At 50.8% G+C, this 22,291-nt stretch overlaps 1 protein-coding gene across 1 annotated transcript; it reads left to right on the forward strand.

The window, feature by feature from the left end:
* The first annotated feature begins 682 nt into the window (after positions 1–682).
* On the forward strand, positions 683–22,268 carry MEIOSIN (meiosis initiator). Its single transcript, XM_086353235.1, is given in 13 exon segments — positions 683–2,425; positions 7,539–7,629; positions 11,890–12,001; positions 13,237–13,371; positions 14,395–14,640; positions 16,290–16,398; positions 17,257–17,357; positions 18,068–18,223; positions 18,633–18,706; positions 19,635–19,890; positions 19,893–20,133; positions 20,984–21,073; positions 21,678–22,268. Coding segments are annotated over 13 exon segments (1,848 nt in total). The 5' UTR covers positions 683–2,354; the 3' UTR covers positions 21,844–22,268.
* The last annotated feature ends 23 nt before the right edge of the window (positions 22,269–22,291 follow it).

The following is a 22,291-nucleotide window of genomic DNA, read 5'->3' on the forward strand; positions in this document are numbered from 1 at the left end:
AGGCATTATCCCAAATTTATAAAAGCTAAGGCAGAACTAGATTGAGAATTTTCTCCATGGCAACACAGCCAGAAAGTGATTTAAACTGAAATGTGCTGGACACCAGGGCCTCTACTCTCCTTTAGGTTGCTAGATTGCCTCCCTTTAAGCAGTATTTTCCTGTCCATCCTTCTCATAGGTTGTGAGAGTGAACCTTCTAAAATGCATAGTTCGCTATACTAAGAAACATAACTTCATGAGAGGAACTGCTATTAAGGCCTGATTCCTGTGGCCCTCTTCTTTGAATCTTTTCGCAATTTATCTCTCTTTAACGCAGCCTCTACCTCACTAGATTCTCACAGTTTGTGAGCCTTCCCAACTGCACTAGGAAGACTGTGGCTAAATCCTCAACTTCTAGCATGGGGCTTGGCACACATAAGTCCACATTAACCCTGTGCTAAAAGGAAAAGTTGGAAACCGGACACCAGAGGGCGGGAAGGAAGATTAGTCCGATCTCCCTTGCTTCCTTATAGTTGGCAGTTGAGGAAACCCCGCCTCCTCGCTCGGCTCCTTTGGCCTCGGACCTCTGAAATGGACTAGGGGCGTGGCCAGGAGGGGCGGTGTCTGCCGAAAAGGCGGGAAATGGGAGAGCCCTGATTGGTCGGCCTTTTGGCGCGCACGGGCAAAGACTGACAGGAGGCGCGAAGCCAGGCTCGCGCTGTGTTGGAAGACTGGGACCTTCTCCAGGCGCGCGTGCGCACGGCCACTTGTACCCTGCCGTTTCCTCTCCAGTCTCGTGCCTAGCACACCTTGGCAGGAACTGGTGGGGGCGTAGCCTAGCCTCAAGCGCTCACTTTTGCTCTTCTCTTCAGGCCTCAAGCAGGAACCTCACGCCAAAGGGGACTGCGCCCACCTCACGCTTGGGCTCGGAACGTGGTGGCCAAGGCCAGCGTGAGGCTCCCGCACGCGACCAGCCTCCGGGGGCCAGCGCGAGACACTGTTCAATCGGGCTTCCAAGTTTGGGGCTGGCGCAAAACCAGAAGGGGGGTCTCTTGAGGCGGATGCTGGAGGCCAAGGGGAATAGTTCGGGGGCTTGCCGGTCAGCCCAGAGCCTGGGGTCCACTCAGGAACGGCACTTCCTGGCCGTGGCCACTCTGGGAGTTTCAGGGGGAAGGAGGGCGGGTGTGCCTTGGGTGCCCAGGCTGTATGCGAGGTGGGACCTGGGCAGCAGAGCCGGAGTTTGGATTTGAGGCAGGGCCTAGGTTTCCGGGTCCAGGCTCAAGTTTGACGTATGAAGTCTCTGAATAATGCTGGGGACTTGGGGGTCACCGGTTAGGACCTGTAGTCTTGGGATTTGTGTCTGGATAGAACTAGTTTTGGGAAATCTGAAATTTTGGGGTTTTGTCACTGAAAACTTTCCTGTTGGAATCAGAGATACTAATGTGGGAATCTATAAGCCTAGAGTATAATTTGGGGGCCTGAGGTCTAATTTTGGAGAATTGAAGTCTCAATATAGATTTAGGGTTTAGAATCTTAATATAGAGTATGAGGTGTGAGATTTAGGGTTTGGAGTCCCATTTTGGAACTTTGAGAACTGTTAAGGCCTGGAGTCCCCCACATTGAGTATGGGGCTGCAGTTTTAGAGTTTGGGTTTTAGATAGAATTCACATGTGAGATCTCAGTTTAGGCTTGGGGGCACAGTTTGGGGGTTTGAAGTGACAGTTTGAGGGTCTAGAGGTCTTCGTTTTCAGATCTGAGGTAAATTTGGGGGGGTTGAGGTTTGCTTTTGGGAGCTTGGGTTTCTTTGTTTAGGGTTTGGGTTCTTAGTATTAAGGTTTCTGGTCTGTGTTCTTAATATTAGTATCGGGCTTATATTTGGAGATCAGAAGTTGACAGTTTAGGGGTCTAGAATACCTTAGTATTAGAGTTTAAGGCTTTTAGGTTTGGGAAAGTCTCCTTTTTAGGCTCTAGGTCCTCATTTTAGATGTTTAAAATCATATGGTTGCTGTCTTAATATCATAGTTTAAATATCTTAAGCCACAGTTTTCAGGTCTGCTCTCCACTGCAGAGTCTGACATCTCATTATTAAGACTAAAGCTCTGAATCAAAGTTTGGAAATCTGCTGCTTTTAGTTTTAGGTCTGGATCATTATTTACAAGTCCAAATTTGCAATTTGAGATTCATGGACTTCAGTTTAGACTTTGGACATTTTCATTTGTTCTATTGGCCTATGTTTATGGGGACTCAGGAATTTTGGGGATCTCTTGAGTGCTCAAAGGAGCACCATAGGGGGAAATGAGGCTGCCTATCATACTGTGCATTCTTCTTGGAATCCCAGAGGTCACTAATAATTCTTTATTTTCCCCTCTTTGCAGATGTGGGATTCCAGCAAATGTGTGTGTTCTCCTGAACAGCCCAGAACCAATTCCCTGAGTCCCAGTGACAGGTAAGGGCTCCCCCTGGCCCACCTCCCTTGAAGCTCCAGCCACTCTGGTAGAATGATAATAACAATAGTGTTTACTGAGCATTTACTAGTTTGCCAGACATTTTGCTAAGCTTTTTGTTTGTATACCCGTTAATCCTGACAACAACTCCAGGAGGAAGTAGGTGCAAATATTACTGCCGTTTCAAGATGAGAGAACTGAGGTAGTTGGCAAAGATCATCTGTAAGCCCTTGCAGGTTTTGACATTCTGATTTTTTTTAATGCCCTTCCTTCCTTTCTTTTATTTATGTATTTATTTTGCCATCAAGCCCCTACCAAGTGTCAGGAATCTAATAGAGAGGTTTTCCCAGCAGATGAGGGTTGGATCAGATGTCTCCCTTCCTCCAACATCTGGATAAAGAAGAGAGCCAAAGTTCATCTTATCCCTTATTTTCTTCCCCAGTGACTTTTCATCTACCTGTCTCTTCATTTATTAACTCCAAAAATCAGCATCCGCTTTATTTAGGTTCTCTACTTAGGAACTGTGCTCAGAAGGAGCACATGAAGACAATGAAGAATTTCTCTCCTGCTTGTCTATTCTTCCTGGAATTCCAGAGGTCACCAACAGTGCATTCTCTTTCCTCCTTTTTTAGACGTGGAGTCATTGTATTAATAAAGACCCAATTGCAATTAACAGAAACTTAGCTAAAACTGGCTAAGGCATAAATGGGGATTTACTGGATCCTTTAAACAAAAAATTCTGGGGCATCAGGCTAGGCTGGTTCCAAGTGAGGGGTTAAATGATATGGCCAGAAATCTGCCTGTCTTGGCTCTGTCTGGGTTGGTTCTCCATTTGTGAGGGCAAGATGGCTCCTAAGCCCCTCCAGGTCCATGTTCTGCCAACCTGACAAGCCTGGCAGAGATTTTCTCCCCAGGATCCATTGACTCCGATTGGTCAAGCCTGTGTTACTACCCAAATCCTCAACCAATCCCTTGACTTCTTGATTAGACTTTGCTTCAGTGCTCCCTAATGGAAGGGAGAATCAAGTAATTGGTTCAGAATTTGGGTAGTAACCCAGACTTAGCTAATCAGAGTCAATGGATCCTGGAAAGAGAATCTATGCCAGACTTGTCAGGTTGGCAGGATGTGTACCTGGAGTGACTGAAAGGTCTCTTGCCCTCACAAATGGTGAGCCAACCCAGACAACATCAGAGCCAAGAGTGGAAGGGGAGGTTGGGTTCAGACTCTGTGAACGACATGGACTGAGAGTGGGGGAGGGATCGTAAACCAAAGGAAAGTATTACCAGAAAATGGGGATTGGATGTTGGTCAACCAAAAATGACAGTTTTATCAACCATAGTCATCCAATACAATACCTCCACCCTACTCTCCAACATCCCTTATACCTAAATCGTTCCAACAAATGACTGTCTACCTTCTATCTTGAACAAACCTTTCATGAGCACGCCCTTGGTGCTAAACACCTGGACAAGATCACACTTTCCAGCCAGCTCCGTTTTATAAATAAATTATAAACAGGTTTGGAGAGATGAAAGCACTTGTCCAAAGTCACACAGCAAGTGGCAGAGCTGGCATTTCAACCAGATCTATTTGCTTCAAAAGCTGAAGTTTATAACCAACTGTTATACTGCTTCTTGGGACTGCCTCTTGCTTTCCCTCATTTTGGGGTGGCTCTTAAATTCTTGCACATGTTAAGCAAATTAGGGTCTGGGTCTTGGATTTCACATAGCTGATATGAGAAATTTGGACTGGCTTTTTTAAAGATTTTTTTGATGTGGATCACTTTTAAAGTCTTTATTGAATTTGTTACAATATTGTTTCTGTTTTACCTTTGGTTTTTTGGCCACAAGACATGTGGGATCTTAGCTCCCTGACTAGGGATTGAACCCGCATCTCCTGCACTGGAAGTTAAAGTCTTTACCACCAGGGAAGTCCCCTGGACTGGCTCTTGATTAAAGCTCCTTCCAGCTCCTGTAAAATAAAGGAATAGTGAGTGTTTAGGCTGATTAGCTCAGGGAAAAGGAAACCCAAGAATTAGAGTGATTTGCCACTTCAAAGACTGAAAGGCAATCATAAGACAGAATAGCATTCTTTAATTCAACAATTTTTTGTTGAGCACCTACTAAGAGCCAGGTATTATTCCAGGAGCTAGGAATATAGCCAAGGCCATATATGACTTTTGTGGGCCGTAGGCAATTTTGCTTTCTTGAGCTCATTCCTTCATTAAAAACACATTAAAAACTGTCATTTATGACAGCATTGGTATAAAGATGAATGTAATCCAAGTTGAATTATATTAATTTTTTTCTCTTCTGATTTCAAAAGAAAACACTTTATGAGCCCCTAAAATTATCACCAGCCTTAGGCACTGTGCTTACCTGTGCCTAATGGAGAAGTCAGTCCAGGATATAGCAATAAATAAAAGGGACAAAAATCCCTGCTCTTGTGTTTATATTTATAAGGGAGAAAGAAGGAAATGAAAGAAGAAAGGAAAAAAGAGAGAAAGAAAGATTTTGGATGCCAATAAATGATGTGGGGATGTGACAAAGAATGTGCCTGTTTATCAGGTAGTCAGGAAAGGCCTTTCCAGGGTTGTTACATTTAAGCTAAAGGCTGAATGGCAAGAAATCAGCCATGTGAAACATCAGGGCAAAGGAACATTCCAGGTGGTGGGAATGGGAAAGGCCCTCAAGGCAGAAATAAACTTGGCAGTTGAGAGAAACAGAAAAAGAAAAAAGCTCCAGCCACACAGAAAAAGACCTGTGTGGCTGGAGCTGACCTGTTCCCCACAGAATCAGAGGGCAGAGCTGGGATTAGTGAGTGAAAATCATAGAGACTGTGAGGAAGACTTGTCTGAAACCAGAACCATCCAGCAAGGAAAGAAGCCCCTTTGCGAGGGAGTGCCCGATTCCCAGAGGCCCCTGTGAGCACAGCCCTGGGTCACACTTATTCGGGACTGTTGCCCAGGAGAGACCAAAATTTTGCAATTCCTAGTTACCTTTTTCCTCCCTCCAAATAAAAAATATATATTTATATGTGTTATTCATATATAAATATAGACATTTATATGTATTATTCATATAAATACAGACATTTATATGTATTATTTATATATTTATATATAATTTGGCTGTGCCGGGTCTTAGTTGCAGCGTGCGGGATCTTTGATCTTTGTTGCAGCACCCAGGATCTTTTTAACTGGGGCATGTGGAATCTGGGTTCCCTGACAAGGGATGGAAACGGAGCCCTCTGCATTGGAAGCTTGGAATCTTAGCCACTAGACCACGAGGAAAATCTTATCCTCAGCAAATTATATAGCTGGTTCTGCTCCTAGTTGCCATTTTATGTTGTTTGTGGAACAATTTGATAAATGGATCCCTGGATGTACTGTGGGCTCTAGAAAGAGTTATTGTTTTATAGACTTTTATCCGTGTCACCAACCACACTTCCTGGCACACAGTAAGGGCTCAATAAGCAATTGCTGAATGAATGAGTGAGAATGATTCTTTCAACTTCAGAGTTTGGTTGGGGAGATAAGAGTGCCTCCCACACTGGTCCCTCATGTCCTTGAGGACAGTGAATCGATTTGTCTCCCTTTCCACAGTGTCCAGCATAGGACCTGGCAAAGAGGAGGGATCGAGGGACTTCCCTGGCAGTCCAGTGGTTAAGACTCTTCGCTCCCAATGGAGGGGTAAGGGTTTGATCCCTGGTCAGGGAACTAAGATCCTGCATGCCACACAGCACAGCCAAAAATAAAAGAGTGGGTATCAGTTCGTGAGTCTGAGTAGGAATCAGAGATACAAGTGTAATCAATGGAGTATGTTTGGCTTGATCCTGCTTTCAGTCAGGGAGAAAGACAGGGGAAGCTTCCTGGGGTGGATGGCAATTGAACCAGGCCCTGAAGGAAGATGAGATAAGGATTGGTGGAGACGAGGTGTTCCGGCTTTCCCAAATGAGTAGCAGGAGCAGTGCCAGAAGTGTGTAATTTGGGAGAGAGACGCCAACATCTTTGTGTCTCCATCTGTCAGGAGAAAGAGGTACAGGTGTGTGTACATGGATATATTATGAATTATGGATTCAGGGATTATATCCTGAAAGTTCTGCATCTGCTCAGGAGTTAACTTCTTTCACGCCCTTATTTATCTGTTCATTTAGCAAATAGGCAGTGAGTTCCCACAATGTGCCAGACCCTGTTCTAGGTGCCCCCAACTCAGCTCTCAGCCTAGTGCAGGGATCAGAGAAATGCATGAGCTCATGGTCAGGGGCCCCTTAGCAGAGGTACCTCACCTGTCCTGTGGAGTTGGGGGCTGTTGATGGGAGAGAATGGAAGGAAGTAAGAGATGAGACCAGAATGATCAGGTGGGCCAAGCTGTGGGGGGAGGGGTGGGCATTATAAGCCATGTCAAGGGTTTGATTTTTAATAAAATCAAGGACTTGATTCTTAATAATGGGATGGCATTGAGAGGTTTGAAGTACTTCTTAGGTAACTAAGGTATTCAGTCCTACGGATAACCCTCTGCGCCTGAAAGAATATCCTCATTCATTTTGCACAGATGAGAAAACCATAGACATTTTTGTGTTTCAGAAAGATCACTCCAGGGACTTCCCTGGTGGTCCAGTAGCTAAAATTCTGTGCACCCAATGCCAGGGGCCCGGGTTCCATCCTTGGTTAGGGAACTAGATCCCAACCAAGTGCCTCAATGAGAGATTAAAGATCCCACATGCTGCCACTAAGACCCGGTGTTGTGAAATAAATATTACAAAGAAGAAGAAAGAATGATCACCCTGACGTATAAAGAGTATGGTTTGGAGGAGGCCAGATGGGAGGCTGGGAGAACTATGAGGATGTCAACACACGGACTAGGGTAGGGGTGAGGAGATGGAGAGAAGGGATTGGAGGAGGAATGGGCAAAATTTGGTGACTGGGAGTTCCCTGGGGGTCCATTGGCTAAGACTGTATGCTTCTACTGCAAGAGGCAAGGGTTCAGTCCCTGGTTGGGGAACTAAGCTTCTCTGAGATGGGGAACACTGAGACAGGTGGATTGAGGGGTGGTGTCAGATACCAAATTCCATTTTGGATGTCCTAACCAAAACCGGCTCTTGTCCCGAAACAGGAAGCAGAGGAAAAACCACACCAGCAAACTGCAAGAGCTGGCATTGATGTTGCCAGTGACCCTGAAGACTGGTACCAAGAAGCTCACCAAGGTAAAGGGGCTGAAGGAGACGAGGTGAATTTGGGAGGCAGCTCTGAACATATCAGCAATTGGGCTGACCTCCCTTGTCCTGGGAAACCTAGACCGACACACAGACCCAGTGACAGCACTGAGATTGCAAGGGTCCTGCTCTGAGTGGGAATTTCTGGGAGTCTGTGATCCCATGACCAGAAGTCTGAGGAATTCTTTCCTGCAGAGGAGGCAGGGGAAGGGACCTCCCTGGTGGTCCAGTGGTTGAGACACTGAATTCCCAATGCAGGGGGCACAGGTTTGATCCCTGGTTAGGGAAGATCCCACATGCCACGTGGCATGGTGACAAAAAAAAAAAAAGGAGGCGGGAGGAATTGACAGAGGAAAAAAATAAGTAAGGTACCAGGTCAAGGTCATCTCCCTGGGAGTCAAGACAGTCTGGATCTGAGCCCTCCAGCTCCACACCTGCAGAACTCTGGGCAGCTCACTCAGATTATCAGCCTTTCAAGTCTCAGATTTCTCAGCTATAAATCAAGGAAAAATAACTGCTCCTACTCAGAGATATTGTGAGACCAAAACAACATGATAGCCATTACAGGGCCTGAATAAATGTCGGTTCCCTTTCTGACAGCCTTCTTTTGTGACTTCATTGGGATGATTTCCGAATTTGGTTCTTCTCAGAGGTTCCAGGAGAGCATCTGTTTCCTCCCCCTTTGCCAATTTCTGCACATGTGCCAGCTCAGTCACTTCAGTCGTATCCGACTCTTTACAACCCCATGGACTGTAACCCGCCAGGCTCCTCTGTCCATGGGATTCTCCAGGCAAGAATATGGGAGTGGGTTGCCATGCCCTCCTCCAGGGGATCTTCCTGACCCAGGGATCGAACCCAAGTCTCCTGAGTCTCTTGCATTGCAGGCAAGTTCTTTACCCCTGAGACACTGGGGAAGCCTTGCCAGTTTCTAGAGGCCACTTATGGTCCTTGGTTCATGACCTTTTCAAAGCCAGAAGCATAACAGCTTCTGGTCTCTCCTCTATCTCTGCTTTGGTCAACAGTTTACCCTCTCTGCCTTTGGCCCTCCTGCCTCCCGCTTATAAGGATGCTTGTGATTGCATTGGGCACACTCAGATAAGCTAGAATCAAGAATCATCTCCCTATCTCAAGATCCTTAATCACGTCTGCAAAGGCTCCTTTGTCATATAAGGCAACACATGCACAGGTTCCGGGGACCAGGCCATGGACACCTTTTGGGGAGGCATTATACAGGCCACCACAGTGCTCAAAAATAGCTGAGAAATTTTGCCCTCTTGCCCACTGGAGAATTTGGTGTGCATGGGCTCTTATAGCTCTTGGCAGGGAGGGTGGAGATGGCTGAGACACAGTCCCTGCGCTGGAGGAATGACAGTCAAGTCAGGTTACAGGCAGCAGCATTTCATCATGAGCAGAGGACCACATTCCCTTGGTAGAATCCTCCCCAGGTCTCAGCCCACTGTCCCCCCTCTTCTCGTGGCTGCACTGTGCAGCTTTCCAGATCTTAGTTCTCTATCCAGGGACTGAACCTGGGCCCTCAGCAGTGAAAGCACAAAGTCCTAACCACGGGACTGCCAGGGAATTCCCTCAGCTGTCTTAAGGATCCCACTCCTTTCCCATTTTCATCCTCCCTTAAATTAAGTCCTGGGCCTCCTGCTCTACATAAGGCCTTCATCCCAGTCAGTCCTCAGTCTCAATCATCAACTAAGCATTTATTAGTCAACGAATGTATCAGGCTCTATGCTGGGCACTTTCACACACTCAAATTTATTTCGTCCTAATGATACTTCTCTGAGCCTGAATGAATATCCTGTGCCCATTGCACAGATGAGAAAACTGAGGCTCTAAGGAGATAAAATGACCTGCTCCCAGTGCACAGCCAGTAAGTGGCAGGTTGGAGCCAGGTCTAAGCTAATAGTCTTTGGGCTGTGTTACATTGTGTGGTGTGTGTGCTCGGTTGCTAAGCAGTGTCTGATTCTTTTCGATCCCATGTACTATAGGCTGCCAAGCTCCTCTGTCCCTGGGATTTCCCTCAGGCAAGAATACTGGAGTGGGTTGCCATTTCCTTCTCCAGGGAATCTTCCTGATCCAGCGATTGAACCCGCATTGGCAGGTGGATTCTTTACCACCGAGCCACCTGGGAAGCCAAGCATCAATAGCCATTAATCCTTAAGTAAATTATAACTCCCTCTGCGTATCAGGTTCCCTGGTGGCTCAGATGGTAAAGAATCCACCTGCAGTGCAAGAGACCTGTGTTCAATCCCTCGGTCAGGAAGATTCCCTAGAGAAGGAAATGGCTACCCACTCCAATATTCTTGCCTGGAGAAATCCATGGGCAAAGGAGCCTGGTGGGCTACAATCCATGGACTTGAAAAGAGTCAGACACTACTGAGTGACTGTTTTTTCCCCATGAATCAGATTAAATATGTTTAGTGACTATCTGTATTATATTTTATGGAAAAGTTTCACGTATGTCCCTCTTGAGACCATGCTTCCTCTTTTTAAATTAATTTTTATTGGAGTATAGTTGATTTACAGTGTTATGTTGGTTTCTGCTGTGTAGCAAAGTGAATCAGTCATACATATACATATATCCACTCTTTTTAAGATTCTTTTCCCATATAGGTCATTACAGAGTATTAAGCAGAGTTCCTGGTGCTAAGTTCCCTTGTTAGTTATCTATTTTATATATAGCAGTGTGTATATGTCAGTCCCAGTCTCTCAATTAATTCCCCACTCCCGAGACCATGTTTCCTGATTTGGGGTTTGGAACATTACTGCTGACAGTTTTGTTGTTATTCTACGGATCTATTTCAATCCAAAAAAAAAAATAGTTATAGGTATTCTTTCCTCACCTCCTTACCAGGCTAACTCTTTACACTCTTCGGTTTATTTTTTTTAATTTCAATATTTTTAATTTTTTGGCCACACCGCATGGCATATAGCATCTTAATTCCCCAACCAGGGATTGAACTTGAGCCCTCTGCAATGGAAGCACAAAGTGTTAACCACTGGACCGCCAGGGAAGTCCCCACTATTCAGTTTCAATGCTGCCACTTCAGACAGACCTTTTTGGATACCCAAGTCTAATTGTATCATGCTCTTTTATTCCTAATGCTTATCACACAGTCAATAATTTTATATGAATTATGAGTTTATTAAGGTCTGCTGCCCTCCCTGTATTGTAAGTTCTGTGAAGGCAAAAAAAAGTTTGTGTAGCTCACCCTTTTTGTGGCTTAGTGGCTGGTATCTTTTTTAGCTTAGTATCTCCAGTGTCAAATCAGCTTCGACTTAGTGGCTGGATGGGGGATGCCTGCTGGTGCTATGGGGGAAGAGTCATTCCTTCAGTGATAACTGGCTTCGTCACCTCTCCGTTCTATGTGCTTAGGATCCAGAAATCCATCAGCTACATTCTCTTACTCTCAACGGGTTCAAGGTCAATGGGAGAGAATGACATATCAACGGATAATTATAAAACAGTGTGGCAAGTGCCTTGGTGGAAACAGGCCCAGGGTGTCACAGGAGTGCTGAGGAGGGACATCTGAGCAGCCTAGGTGCGGGGTCAGGAAGTCAGGAAAGCTTCTGGACGGTGGGGAACGCTGTGCTGAGGCTCAAAGAAAGAAGCCAGGGAGGAGAGGGGGACTGTGCACATGCCTAAGGGCCAGGGACAAGAAGCCCAGCAGCTGCTGATGCTGAGTCGCTTCAGTCGTGTCCAACTCTGTGTAACCCCATAGACGGCAGCCCACCAGGCTCCCCCATCCCTGGGATTCTCCAGGCAAGAACACTGGAGTGGGTTGCCATTTCCTTCTCCAATGCATGAAAGTGAAAAGTGGAAATGAAGTCGCGTGGTCGTGTATGACTCTTCGCAACCCCATGGACTGCAGCCTACCAGGCTCCTCTGTCCTTGGGATTTTCCAAGCAAGAGTACTGGAGTGGGGTGCCATTGCCTTCTCCAGTATGTGCCCCCAAAACCGCACTGGGAGGCAGGCAGGCCTAGCTTCACACCCCTGCTCGGCCACGCCCTCTCTGTAACCCAGCGATCCCTTCAGCGCTCTGGGCTTGTCTTCAGAGCTGTAACTGTTGGCTCCCTGGGCCACGGTGAGGACTGAAGAGCACAACAGGAACCTCTCTGCCCATGGTGGGTGGATTGCTGGGGTGGGGCCGCAGGGGTCCTGGAGCCTGACTGTCCCTGGTCCCCAGCAGCCTCATGTGATCTTGAGTGCCTGCTCAACCCTGTCTTTCTTTTGGGAGCAGAAGGAGGTTCTCTTGCACATCCTGCAGTACATTCACTACCTACAGAGCAGCATCAATGTGACCAAGGCCTTGCTCCAACTCCACGCCAACCATGGGCATGGCGAACTCGAGGGTAAGTAAGCTCAGCCGACGTTCCCAGTGCCTGCTATGTCCAGGCTGTAGGGGACACTGAAGTGACCTAAATGGTTCCCATCCTCCTGGATCTCATAGCCTGGCGTGGGTCCAAGATGCTGTGACCCCAGAGGAGTGCGTCTTGGGAAGCCTGTCGGGGGAGGGCCCTTGGAGCAGGCCTTCAAGGACAGCGGGGACCATGCCAGGCAAACAAGAAACAATGTGAGCAGGAGCCCGCAGGCACAAGAAGACACAAATGGAAGGCGTGGGGACAGGCAGGTCATCAGGTGTGACTGGAGGGGCTGTGCAGCACCCAGATGACGTGCACAGACTCCAGAGCCAGGTCCTGACTCAGACACATCCGTCTCATGACCTAAACTGCTCTGTGCCTCAGTTCCCTCATCTGCAAAATGGACCAGTAAGAGTACTTCCTTTATGTTTGTTGTGAGAATTAAATGAGTTAATACACTCAAGGAGTGTTGTCACACAGTGCCCGGAACATGCCAGTCGTCCCACATTGTGTGCACTGGGTGGTGTTGTTACTGGTGTGAGAAATACCCTGGCAAGAAGGGTAGGAGATGAGGCAGAGATGAGATTCTGAAGGACCTCGAGAGCCTGGCTCGGGAGGGAGATAGAGAGGATGAAAACGACTGAAGGACTGTAAGCCAGAGGAAAACCACAGTCAGAGTGGCTGTTTAGGAAGAGGTCCCTGACATCTAGTGTGGGGGTCATTAAGTAAGAAACTGGAGTCAGGGAGACCAGCGGGGACACTTCTAGGAGGGACCTGGGCAGGAGACCGCAAGCAGATGCAGCACCATGGCTGAGAGTGTGGGCTGAAGAGGGTCAATTTGGGAGATGTTCACAAGGAAGAATTGTGAGGCCTCGGGGAGAGGCTGCGGGCCACCCACCATCTTGAGGAGGTAGGAAGAGGAATTGGTTTGGGAGGGGAAGACGGGTAAGCATTTGGGAAGCACTGAGTCAGTCTTCTGTCTGGGCCAAGGCCCAGAATGGACCTGCAGATACCTGAGTTTTCACCTGTACTTCTGCCACCTGGCTGTGGAACTTCAGACTAGTCCCATCTCCTCCCAGGACCTCAGTTTCCACTTTTACAAAGTTTATCTGGGGACTGCAGCAGCCTCCCTCCCCACCGTCCAGTGGGAAGCATTGTCCACAGGCAGGACTCAGGCTGGACGAGGGTGAGGCCATCTGACCTGCCTCCTTCTCCATCCTCTGCAGGGCTGGATTGGAACCCTGCTGCAGGCCCCCCAAAGCAGAGACTCTCCACCCCATCCAGCTCCCCACACTCTCAGAAGTCCCGTCTTTGGGGAGCATGCCAGAAACCTCGGAAGAAAAAGCCTACCCAAGCGTCAGGTACAAGCCTGCAGTAAAACAGGAAGCAGGAGTCCCACAGGAATTCTGGCTCCTTCTCCAGGCTCGTCACCACTCCAGGGAGGGCGAGTCAGCAGTCCTGAGCCTGGACCAGGCTCTAGATTCAGATATGCCTCGGTTCAACTCCTGGTGCCCTCCTCTTCCTAGCTCTGAGGCCTGGGGTCAGGGTGGGGGGTGTCACTCTCATCCTCTGAGCCTCCGTTTCCTGGTCTGGATATTGGAGTGCCTGCCACAGGGTGGGCCTCAGGATTAGGAGCCCACATGCACACCTCTCAGCAGTGCTTAAGTGGCGGGGCATGCGGCCAGTGCCCAGCAAATGGAATCGCTGTCAGCATTTATCATCCTTCTGTCCTGTCATCCATCCCTGGGCCAGGGCAGCAGGGCGCATGGGTGATGGAAGGACCCCTGTGTGGGAGGCGAGGGTCCCAAGTCCCACCTCAGCCATGCTACTGACTCACTACCTGTCTCTTCCCCTTTTTGAGCCCCATTTTCCATGTCTTTAAAAAGGGAGTTGGGGGACTTCCCTGGTGTTCCAGAGGTTAAGATTCCACTTTCAATTCAGAGGGAACTGGTTCAATCCCTGGTTGAGGAACTAATATCCTGCATGCCACATGACCTAGCTTTAAAAAAAAGTGGAGGGGGAGTCGGACCTAATCAATGATTTCCAGCCCTGGCTGCACATCTGAATCACTGGGATGCTTTCCCTGCCTGTGCCTCACACCCAGAACGCTGGGCTTCAGTGATCTGGGTGGAACCTGGGCATCAGTATTTTTCAGAGTTCTCAAAGTGATTCTAACATGGGCAAAGGAAGGGGGTATCCGACTAGATCTTTAATTGAGGATCTGGGCTTACCTGAGAAGGACTGAGTGACCCAGCCAGGCAAAGCTTTGAAGCAGGTCATTGGGGCCAGAACAGAATGTCTCCACCCCAACCCCAACCACCTTCTGGAGACAGTCCCCCCTGCCCCCATCAGCCCTGTCTGATGCCATCTCTCTCCTCTCCCAGAACGCCAGACCCGGGCCCAGAACCCTCGTCGTTGTCTGGCCTTGGAGAAGCCTGAGAAGCTGGAGACCCCATCTCCAGACCAGAAAGGAGGAAATGTGGTGGGGACCACCACCCCTCCAAGATGCTGGGACTCCTGCAGCCTCCCCAGGGCTGAGGCATCCTCATCTCAAGGTGACAGGAAGGGAGGAAGATGCCAGCTGACATTGCTGGATGTGGCTGAGAGCAGCATCCACTGTGACATCTCAAGTTGGTCTCTTTCCTCTCCACTAACTTGGCCAGTCATTTACACACCACTGATCAGGCGCCTCCCAGCGTCCTGGACACAGTCCTAGGAGCCGGGGATTGGACCATGGACAAGAGAGGTGCTGTCTCTTGGCCTCTTTCCCAGTTTGCTCTTCCCTTTAGTCTCGGCTGTGGGTGTAAGGCAGGGGACAGAATCAGTGCGGCCCTCACGCGAGGGCTGCAGTTCACAGAGCTGGGGGCAAGAGCCGGGCCTCCTCCTGAGCCTCCCTTCCTTGAAGCAGCCAGCCAAATGCTCCTGTGAGCCAGCTTCAAAGGTGTGACACCCCCAGAAGACACAGGCACGACTGGAAGGCGAGGCCTCGGGGCATCCTCTTCCTCTGCCCATTCATTCAGCCCTTCCTCCCAGAGCCTATCCTCTGGGCCAGGCCACGGGCATGGTGCTAGTGACACTCCGGTGATCCCATACGCTCACTTCCTGGGGTCACCCATGAGTGGTGGGTGTTCCAGATCGTCTGTTAATCTTGTGACCTTGGGCAAGTTTCTTTAGAGCTCAGTGCCTCCATTTACTGAACTATAAATGGGCATTGGACTTCTGGTGGCTCAGACAGTAAAGTGTCTGCCTACAATGCGGGAGACCCGGTTTCAGTCCCTGGGTGGGGAAGATCCCCTGGAGAAGGAAATGGCAACCCACTCCAGTATTCTTGCCTGGAAAATCCCATGGGCAGAGGAGCCTGGTAGGCTACAGTCTGTGGGGTCGCAGAGTCGGATACGACTGAGCGACTTCACTTTCACTTTCAAATGGCTATTATAATAACCATATCCTTTGGCAAAGGGGTGCTGAGTAGTATGTAAAATGATTAAAACTGTGCTGGCATGGTAAGTACTATACACTTGTTTGCTACCATCATCTTCATCATCATTATTGCACTTAAATATTTTATCTTCTTTAGAGCTTCTAATCGGAGAAGGCAATGGCACCCCACTCCAGTACTCTTGCCTGGAAAATCCTATGGATGGAGGAGTCTGGTGGGCTGCAGTCCATGGGTCGCTAAGAGTCGGACGCGACTGAGCGACTTCACTTTCACTTTTCCCTTTCATGCATTGGAGAAGGAAATGGCGACCCACTCCAGTATTCTTGCCTGGAGAATCCCAGGGACGGGGGAGCCTGGTGGGCTGCCGTCTATGGGGTCGCACAGAGTTGGACACGACTGAAGTGACTTAGGAGCAGCAGCAGCAGCAGAGCTTCTAATAGAGATGTAGGATTCCAGAAACCTGGGAGTGATTCAGGGTACCCTGTGGCTCAGATGGTAAAGAATCTACCTGCAATGCAGGAGAGTTTGATCCCTGGATTGGGAAGATCCTCTGGAGGAGGGAATGGCAACCCACTCCAGTATTCCTGCCTGGAGAATTCCATAGACAGAGAAGCCTTGTGGGCTACAGTCCATGGGGTCACAAAGAGTTGGACACGACTGAGCTACTAACACCTTCACTTTCAAACCGCATTCGGAGTCCCCGCCCCTAGCCTGAGGTTTTGGCTGGAGTGGGAGGAGGCAGAAGGCTGTGGGAGACCCCAGCACCTCTCCATCTGTGTCCCTGTGAGCCCTGGCATCTGGCCCAGTCACAGGACTGACCATCCCAACTTGCCCCCGTAGGCTGCTGTGTCAAAGATGATACTCAGGATTTGGGGTCTTATCCTGCTTTTGAGGCCCAGCAAGGGGTCAAGATGATCCATTTTCTCAACAAGACCCAGCCCGGTCCCAGGTAAGGGAAGCCCAGGGGATATGAGTTGGGGAGCTGATATGTTCCAGGGGAATGGCTAAGACCTGGGGAGAAATGGGGTCAATTTCCACCCTCTGCTGGTATCCGGGGTGACCACCTCTGAGGGCCTAGCTTTGCACCAGGCATTGGGAGCCCAAGGGAAAGCCCTGCTTCCTGTGTGCTGACCAGGGCTGCAGCCCCTCCCTGGCCTCCTGTCCTATCCTTCTAGCCTGTCAACACCAGTCACCCGTGTGGCTTTTTTAACAGAGTCCTTGATCATGTGGGGTTTTGGCTTTAGGCTGCTCCCTCTTATTGGGTAGAGCCCAGATATCTTAATTTGCATTTGAGACCCTCTCTTGCCCCAACTTATCTTGCCAGGCCCTCCCCCGTGACTCTTAATCCTTATCACTAAATATTCACCATTTTGGAAGGAGCCCCACCTGTGTCCCCCCGGGGCGTCTCATCCTTGGTTCCCTCTTCGTGGAAGCCTGTTCTCCTCGTCTACCTGGAAGGAACTACCCATCCTTCTACCTATCCTTCTAGCTCAGCGTGGTTCTCTGTCTTGCCCTGCCCGCCTTCTCTCTTCCTCCTCAAACCCCCCTCACAGATCTGCACCCTGTGTCATCAGCTCTGATGACAGCTGGCCTCTCCTCACAAGCCCTGAAGCTCCCTAAGGGCAGGCACCTCAGCTGACTAAGGTTTCTGCCCCCAGCACCCCCCCAGCGGCGGGCACAGAGCCATTCGCGTCTTAACTCCACAGTGGGCAACACTGGGACACCCAGAGGGGAAGGGCTCGCTCTGTGTGCCACAGCATTTCCAGCCAGGGCTCCAGGTCTGCCTTGTGAATTCCACCTCTTGCAGGCAGAAGCTGGTGTTCTATGATTCTGGCGAGGAGGTGGGCAAGGAGTCCCCAAATGCTGACCCTTGGATTCCCGCCTGGACTGCAGAGGGCAGCCCCCAAGGTGACTGAAGCTCTGTCTCTCCCCCTTGTAGGCGGGTGTGGGGCCTTCTTGGTACCTTCTTTCTGAGGATGGCCAGGGAAGCGGGAGAGGGACGGGTGTCCACTAGGCATGGACACACAGTGCACTCGCTGTCCCCAGCCATCGGTTGCCACGGCGGACGTTGCTAATCAATCCTAACTCTTTCTCTTGATCCCAGAAACTGCTTCCGAATCTTTCTTAACGCAGAACTCCAGCTAGCTCATGTCAGTCTATTGGATCTAGCACAACATCATATACATACATATATATGTATATATATGCCATCCCTAACATAATTCTGGGCTTCCCTGGTGGCTCAGTGGGAAAGAACATGCCTGCCAAGCAGGAGAGGTGGGTTTGATCCCTGTGTTGGGAAGATTCCCCTTGAGAAGGAAATGGGCAACCTGTTCCAGTATTCTTGCCTGGAAAATCCCATGGACAGAGGAGCCTGGCAGGCTACAGTCCATGGGGTCGCAAAGAGCCGGACACGACTTAGGGACTAAACCACCACCACCACCACCACCATGAATCCAGGCACCGCACCTCTTAACTTCCTCTTCTAAGCACTCGCATTGAGGAACTGACAGAGTCACCTTTCCCCAGTATGGGGCACCATCTCCTCAAAGCCAGCCGCTGTATTCTGGGAAACGGCAACACCTGACACACCCTCAAGCCTGACATTTCCTTTTCAGAGAGCCCACTGGCCTTGGGGCCTTCCCGGATTACCAACGGGATAGAGACAGACCCCCTGCAGGAGATCCTAGGGCTCAGCCCCTCCCTCTTCAGCTCCCCAGGGAAACTGCTGTCCGAACAGATCTTGGAGGACGGCAATGAATACCTGACCCAAGGTGAGCACCCAGGGCTGGACCTGAGGTTTGGTTCACTGAGAAGGAAAAAACCCACAGTGATGCCCACTAAGTATGTAGCCTTTTGCTGGGCAGTACTGGATACCCAGGGGTGAATCCTCCCAGGACAAATCCCATCCCATCCCTGGAGCCCACAGCCTGGTGAGGAGTTGTTCCAGGCTAGCCTGGTGTGGGGAAGGAAGGCTCCAGGACCATATAGTAGGGACCTACTCTGGAGGTCCCCCACAGGAGCTGGACTGTGAGCTGGACTTGGACTTGGGCAGAAGATCCCAAAGCTCAAAGCCAGCGAAGGGCACTCCAGCTATGGGGATGGCAGGACAGCAGCCCGGTGCCCCAACAGAGGCGTTTCTGTCCCAGCCACCCTTCTGGTCTCCCTCTATGTCCCCGACAGCTCTCTTTGAGGAAATACTGTTAGATTCTGCACCCTCACCTTCTGCCTGCATCCTCGAGGAACCACAGAAGAAGGTAGGTGTCTGCCCACACACCTGTCCACACACCCGTCCGTCCTTCTTCCCACCCGCCGATTCACTCATCCGTCCTCTTGACCCTTCTGTCACCCCCACCCCTCAACTCAGCTGTCTGTCCATCATGCTTCTCCTGGTCCTTCCAGAGACTCACCCTTCTATCTTTGCCCTAACCTATCTGCTGGCCACCAGACGCCCTGCTCTGTGCTGGGCCCTTGGAGTGAACCACCTGTAAAGAATAAAAGCTAAAAGCTGCCAGGTGCCCAGAAAAACCCCACATAATCTTAGGGCTGCTCTGTGAGGCAGGCTCTCTTGCGCCCCATTTAACCAGTGAGGAAACTGAAAACAGCAGGTGACCTCTGGGATCCTTGGTGCAAAAGAGCCTCCCTCTCAGGCCCCAGAGCTGACCTCCACAGCACCGTTTGCTCCAGCAGTTCAGCCTCCAACTGACAAGAGGTGCGGCCTGGCTCTAGTCCCCAAATGATTCTCCCTCCATGTGTGGGAAGGTGGCCCTGCCTCAACGAGTAGCTGATTTCACAGTAGAAACAAAGATAGACACCCTTAGTGGAGCTCTTATAAACACTGGCCTGGCCTGGCAGGGGATGTGTGGTGGCACCATCGTGGATGAAACTGACGCTTAGAGGAGTTAAAACTTGCCTAGGGTGTGCCAGCTCCCTCACAGGGGAATTGAGAGGGAGTGCCCTGGAATAGGAGGCAGAAGCCCCCAGTCCACCTCTTCCCTGACCCGCTGTGGGAACTGGGGAACCTTTGCTTGAACTTGTGAGGTGGTGTCCAGATGAGGCTGTTTTGAACCTGAGCTGTTTCCGATGCTCATGTGACATCCCAGGAAAGCCACGGGTGGGGGCCATGAAGGGACACCACTGCCCACCTCTGTCCCTCTCCTCCCATCTTTCTCCTTCATGCCCCAGGACACGCCCCCTGAGATCCCCAAAGACCCCCCTGACTCCCACGACCTGGGCCAGTCCTCGGTCTCACTGGACCACTGCTACCTCTCGCTGAGTGAAAACAGCAAGGTGCCGTCCAGCCCCGGCTCGGAGGACATGGACACAGACTTGGTGTGGAGGCAGCAGGAGGTGAGGGAGACGGACAGCCATTGGCCGGGTCAGTCCAGGTCTCCTGCCGGCCCTCACCTTCGGCCCCCTCACCTCTCTATGCTCCCCACCAGGACACTCAGGCTGACCTCGAGGGCCTGCAGTCCTCCAGTGACGACGGGGACTACACGTGGACCCCTACCCGGCGGGTCTCGCCCCTGCCCATGGCCGGGAGGAAGGCCAGGAAGGGCCGGGCCAGCCGGCGTCCCCCCAAGTCCAAGGAGAGCAAAAAAGCCCCTGGCACCCCCCAGATGAAGAAGAAGTGTGTCAACGGCTTCATCATGTTCTGCAGGATGAACCGGAAGCAGTACATCCGGTGAGTGGGCATCCTCTTCGACCCTGAAAGGGGCCCTGCCTCACTGTCCATCCACTCCCAAGGCTAGGCCGCCCTCTGCTGCTGATACGCTCCCCCACCACGCTTGCACCCGCCTCCCTTGGCCCCGTGCGTTGTAGGCAGTGAAACCCGCCTCAGACTTATGAAAAAAAGGAAATTAATTGGCTAATATTAACTTATATAATTGATATAGCTGATTAATATAATTAATTAATTACTATAATCTGAAAAAAGAGGCTCCACCTTCAGCCGTGGCTGGTCCTAAGACTCCTGTGATGCTCTTGGATCTTCACCCCCTTCTGGACTCTGTGTTCCTCTTGGCTTCAAGCTCCATCCCTGCTGGGCCGGGTCGGGAGCGCGCTCACCCCTACCTAGGAGCTTCAGGCTCATGTCCTGTCTCCTACCCCAGCAACCCAACGGGAAGACAGCTCTTCATTTCTAAGGTTTCAAGCAGAAGTTCTTGGAGCTGAACTTGATGGGATCTGTCAAGCGCCCAACCCTGAACAATCATTGCCAGCCTGAAGCTGGGAGTGGGGGAGGCCCCTCGAGCCTCAGTGGGGAAGAGCTGGTGCTCCTATCTGAGCCGCAGACACAGACCCTAGAACATCGGGTGGCCCCTCTCCAGCCACCCTTTAGTCCAGCTCCCTCCTCTGTCACCTCCGTTCCAGGAGGCACGAAAGGGAAGCCTTTCTGGGCAACATGGGAAGATCTGAGTTCTCAGATGAGAAAGTCAAGGCTCTGGGAGGGCCAGGGCCCCTTGTATGGTTGGCCCTTTGCCCAAGCCAGGCAGGGCTGCAGGCACCTCCTTACCTCCTCCCCGCTCCTGCCACAGAGCCTGCCCTGGGACCGCATCCACGGCCGCCACCAAGGAGCTGGCCCAACTCTGGCGGGTGATGACCCTGCAGGAGCGAAAACCATACTGGTGAGAAGCCCCTGCCCAGAGGCATGGGTGGTGTACGCTAGGGCCCTCCCTGCTCCTCTGAAAATCATTAAGAGCCTTGAGCTTCATGATGTTGGAAACAGGGTGGGAGTCTCCTCAGATGGGAGATCTGGGTGTCTCCAAAGTTTATGGAAGAGTTGGGGGAACAAAAGCAGAGGGGTGCTCCACGCCTGCCTGGAACTTAGAAGGGCAAATAGCTGAATTCTCGATTTGGACCCTCTTGGCCCTGAACTTCCTTTGTGCTCTCTGCTTTAGGGAGTTTCTCAGAGCAGGAAACTGTCTTAACGCCCTGTCGCTTGGCCTCCTCCTCTCCCCGTCTCGACATCCCCTCCCTCCTGAAACCCCTCTTCTCCACCAACTTCAAATTGCTGCCACCTGCCCAGTCCTCAGTTGCACCCCTCTCCGGAAAAACAAGCGTGTGCGCAGATCTTAACAGGTCTTCAAGGAGCTAGCGCTTTCCTGGTGGAGCCGAATAAAGCCCTGGCCATCCCCAGCCCAGGCCCTGGTCACTACCGAGCTCAGAGCACCGGGGGTGGGGCAGAGGTGAGACGGAGGAAACCCACCCATCCTGCCACCTCTCCCCCAGCACCAAGGCGCGCAGGTTCAGCCGCCAGCACAACCGGATCGTGAAGCAGGACAGCTCCAGCAGTGAGGACGAGGACTGGGAGACCCCCAAACCCTTCTACCAGCTGCTGGCTGAGAAGGCCCGAGGCTTCCCAGACCCAGTCTCTCCGGAGTCTCAGCAAGGGTGAGGGTGCGCATCCTCCCTTGGGCCCTGCTGTTGTTGAAACCAGGAGCCGGTGATGGTTTCCTGGGCCTCACCCCCGCTAGTGCAGGCCCCCCAGGTTGGCAGGTGGCGTTATTTATTGATCCCGATGCTTTGTGTTTGCCTTGTATGGGGCAGTCTGAACTTCTGCCCCAAGGTTGGCAAGCCTCTCACAGCCCCCTTCTACTCTGGGCAGGGGAATCAGAGAAGCTACAGAGAGGGTGGAAGGAGCCCCCCTCCCACCCAAATGAAATGCAGGGAGGCGAAGGTTCCCTCTGCCTGTCCACTGCCCAGCCCAGAATCCAATGCTTTCCACCCTGTTCAATCTCACCTCACTTTCCTCCTCTTACCCTATTCTATTTATAGATTATTTATTGTTTTCAATGAAATAAAACTTTGTTACCAGCAAGAGACAAGGCCAGCTGCCCTGGGCC

Source organism: Bos grunniens, chromosome 18 (assembly GCF_055505025.1).
Source record: "Bos grunniens cultivar Pamir isolate PY7600 chromosome 18, Bosgru_T2T1.0, whole genome shotgun sequence".
Taxonomy (NCBI): Eukaryota; Metazoa; Chordata; class Mammalia; order Artiodactyla; family Bovidae; genus Bos; species Bos grunniens.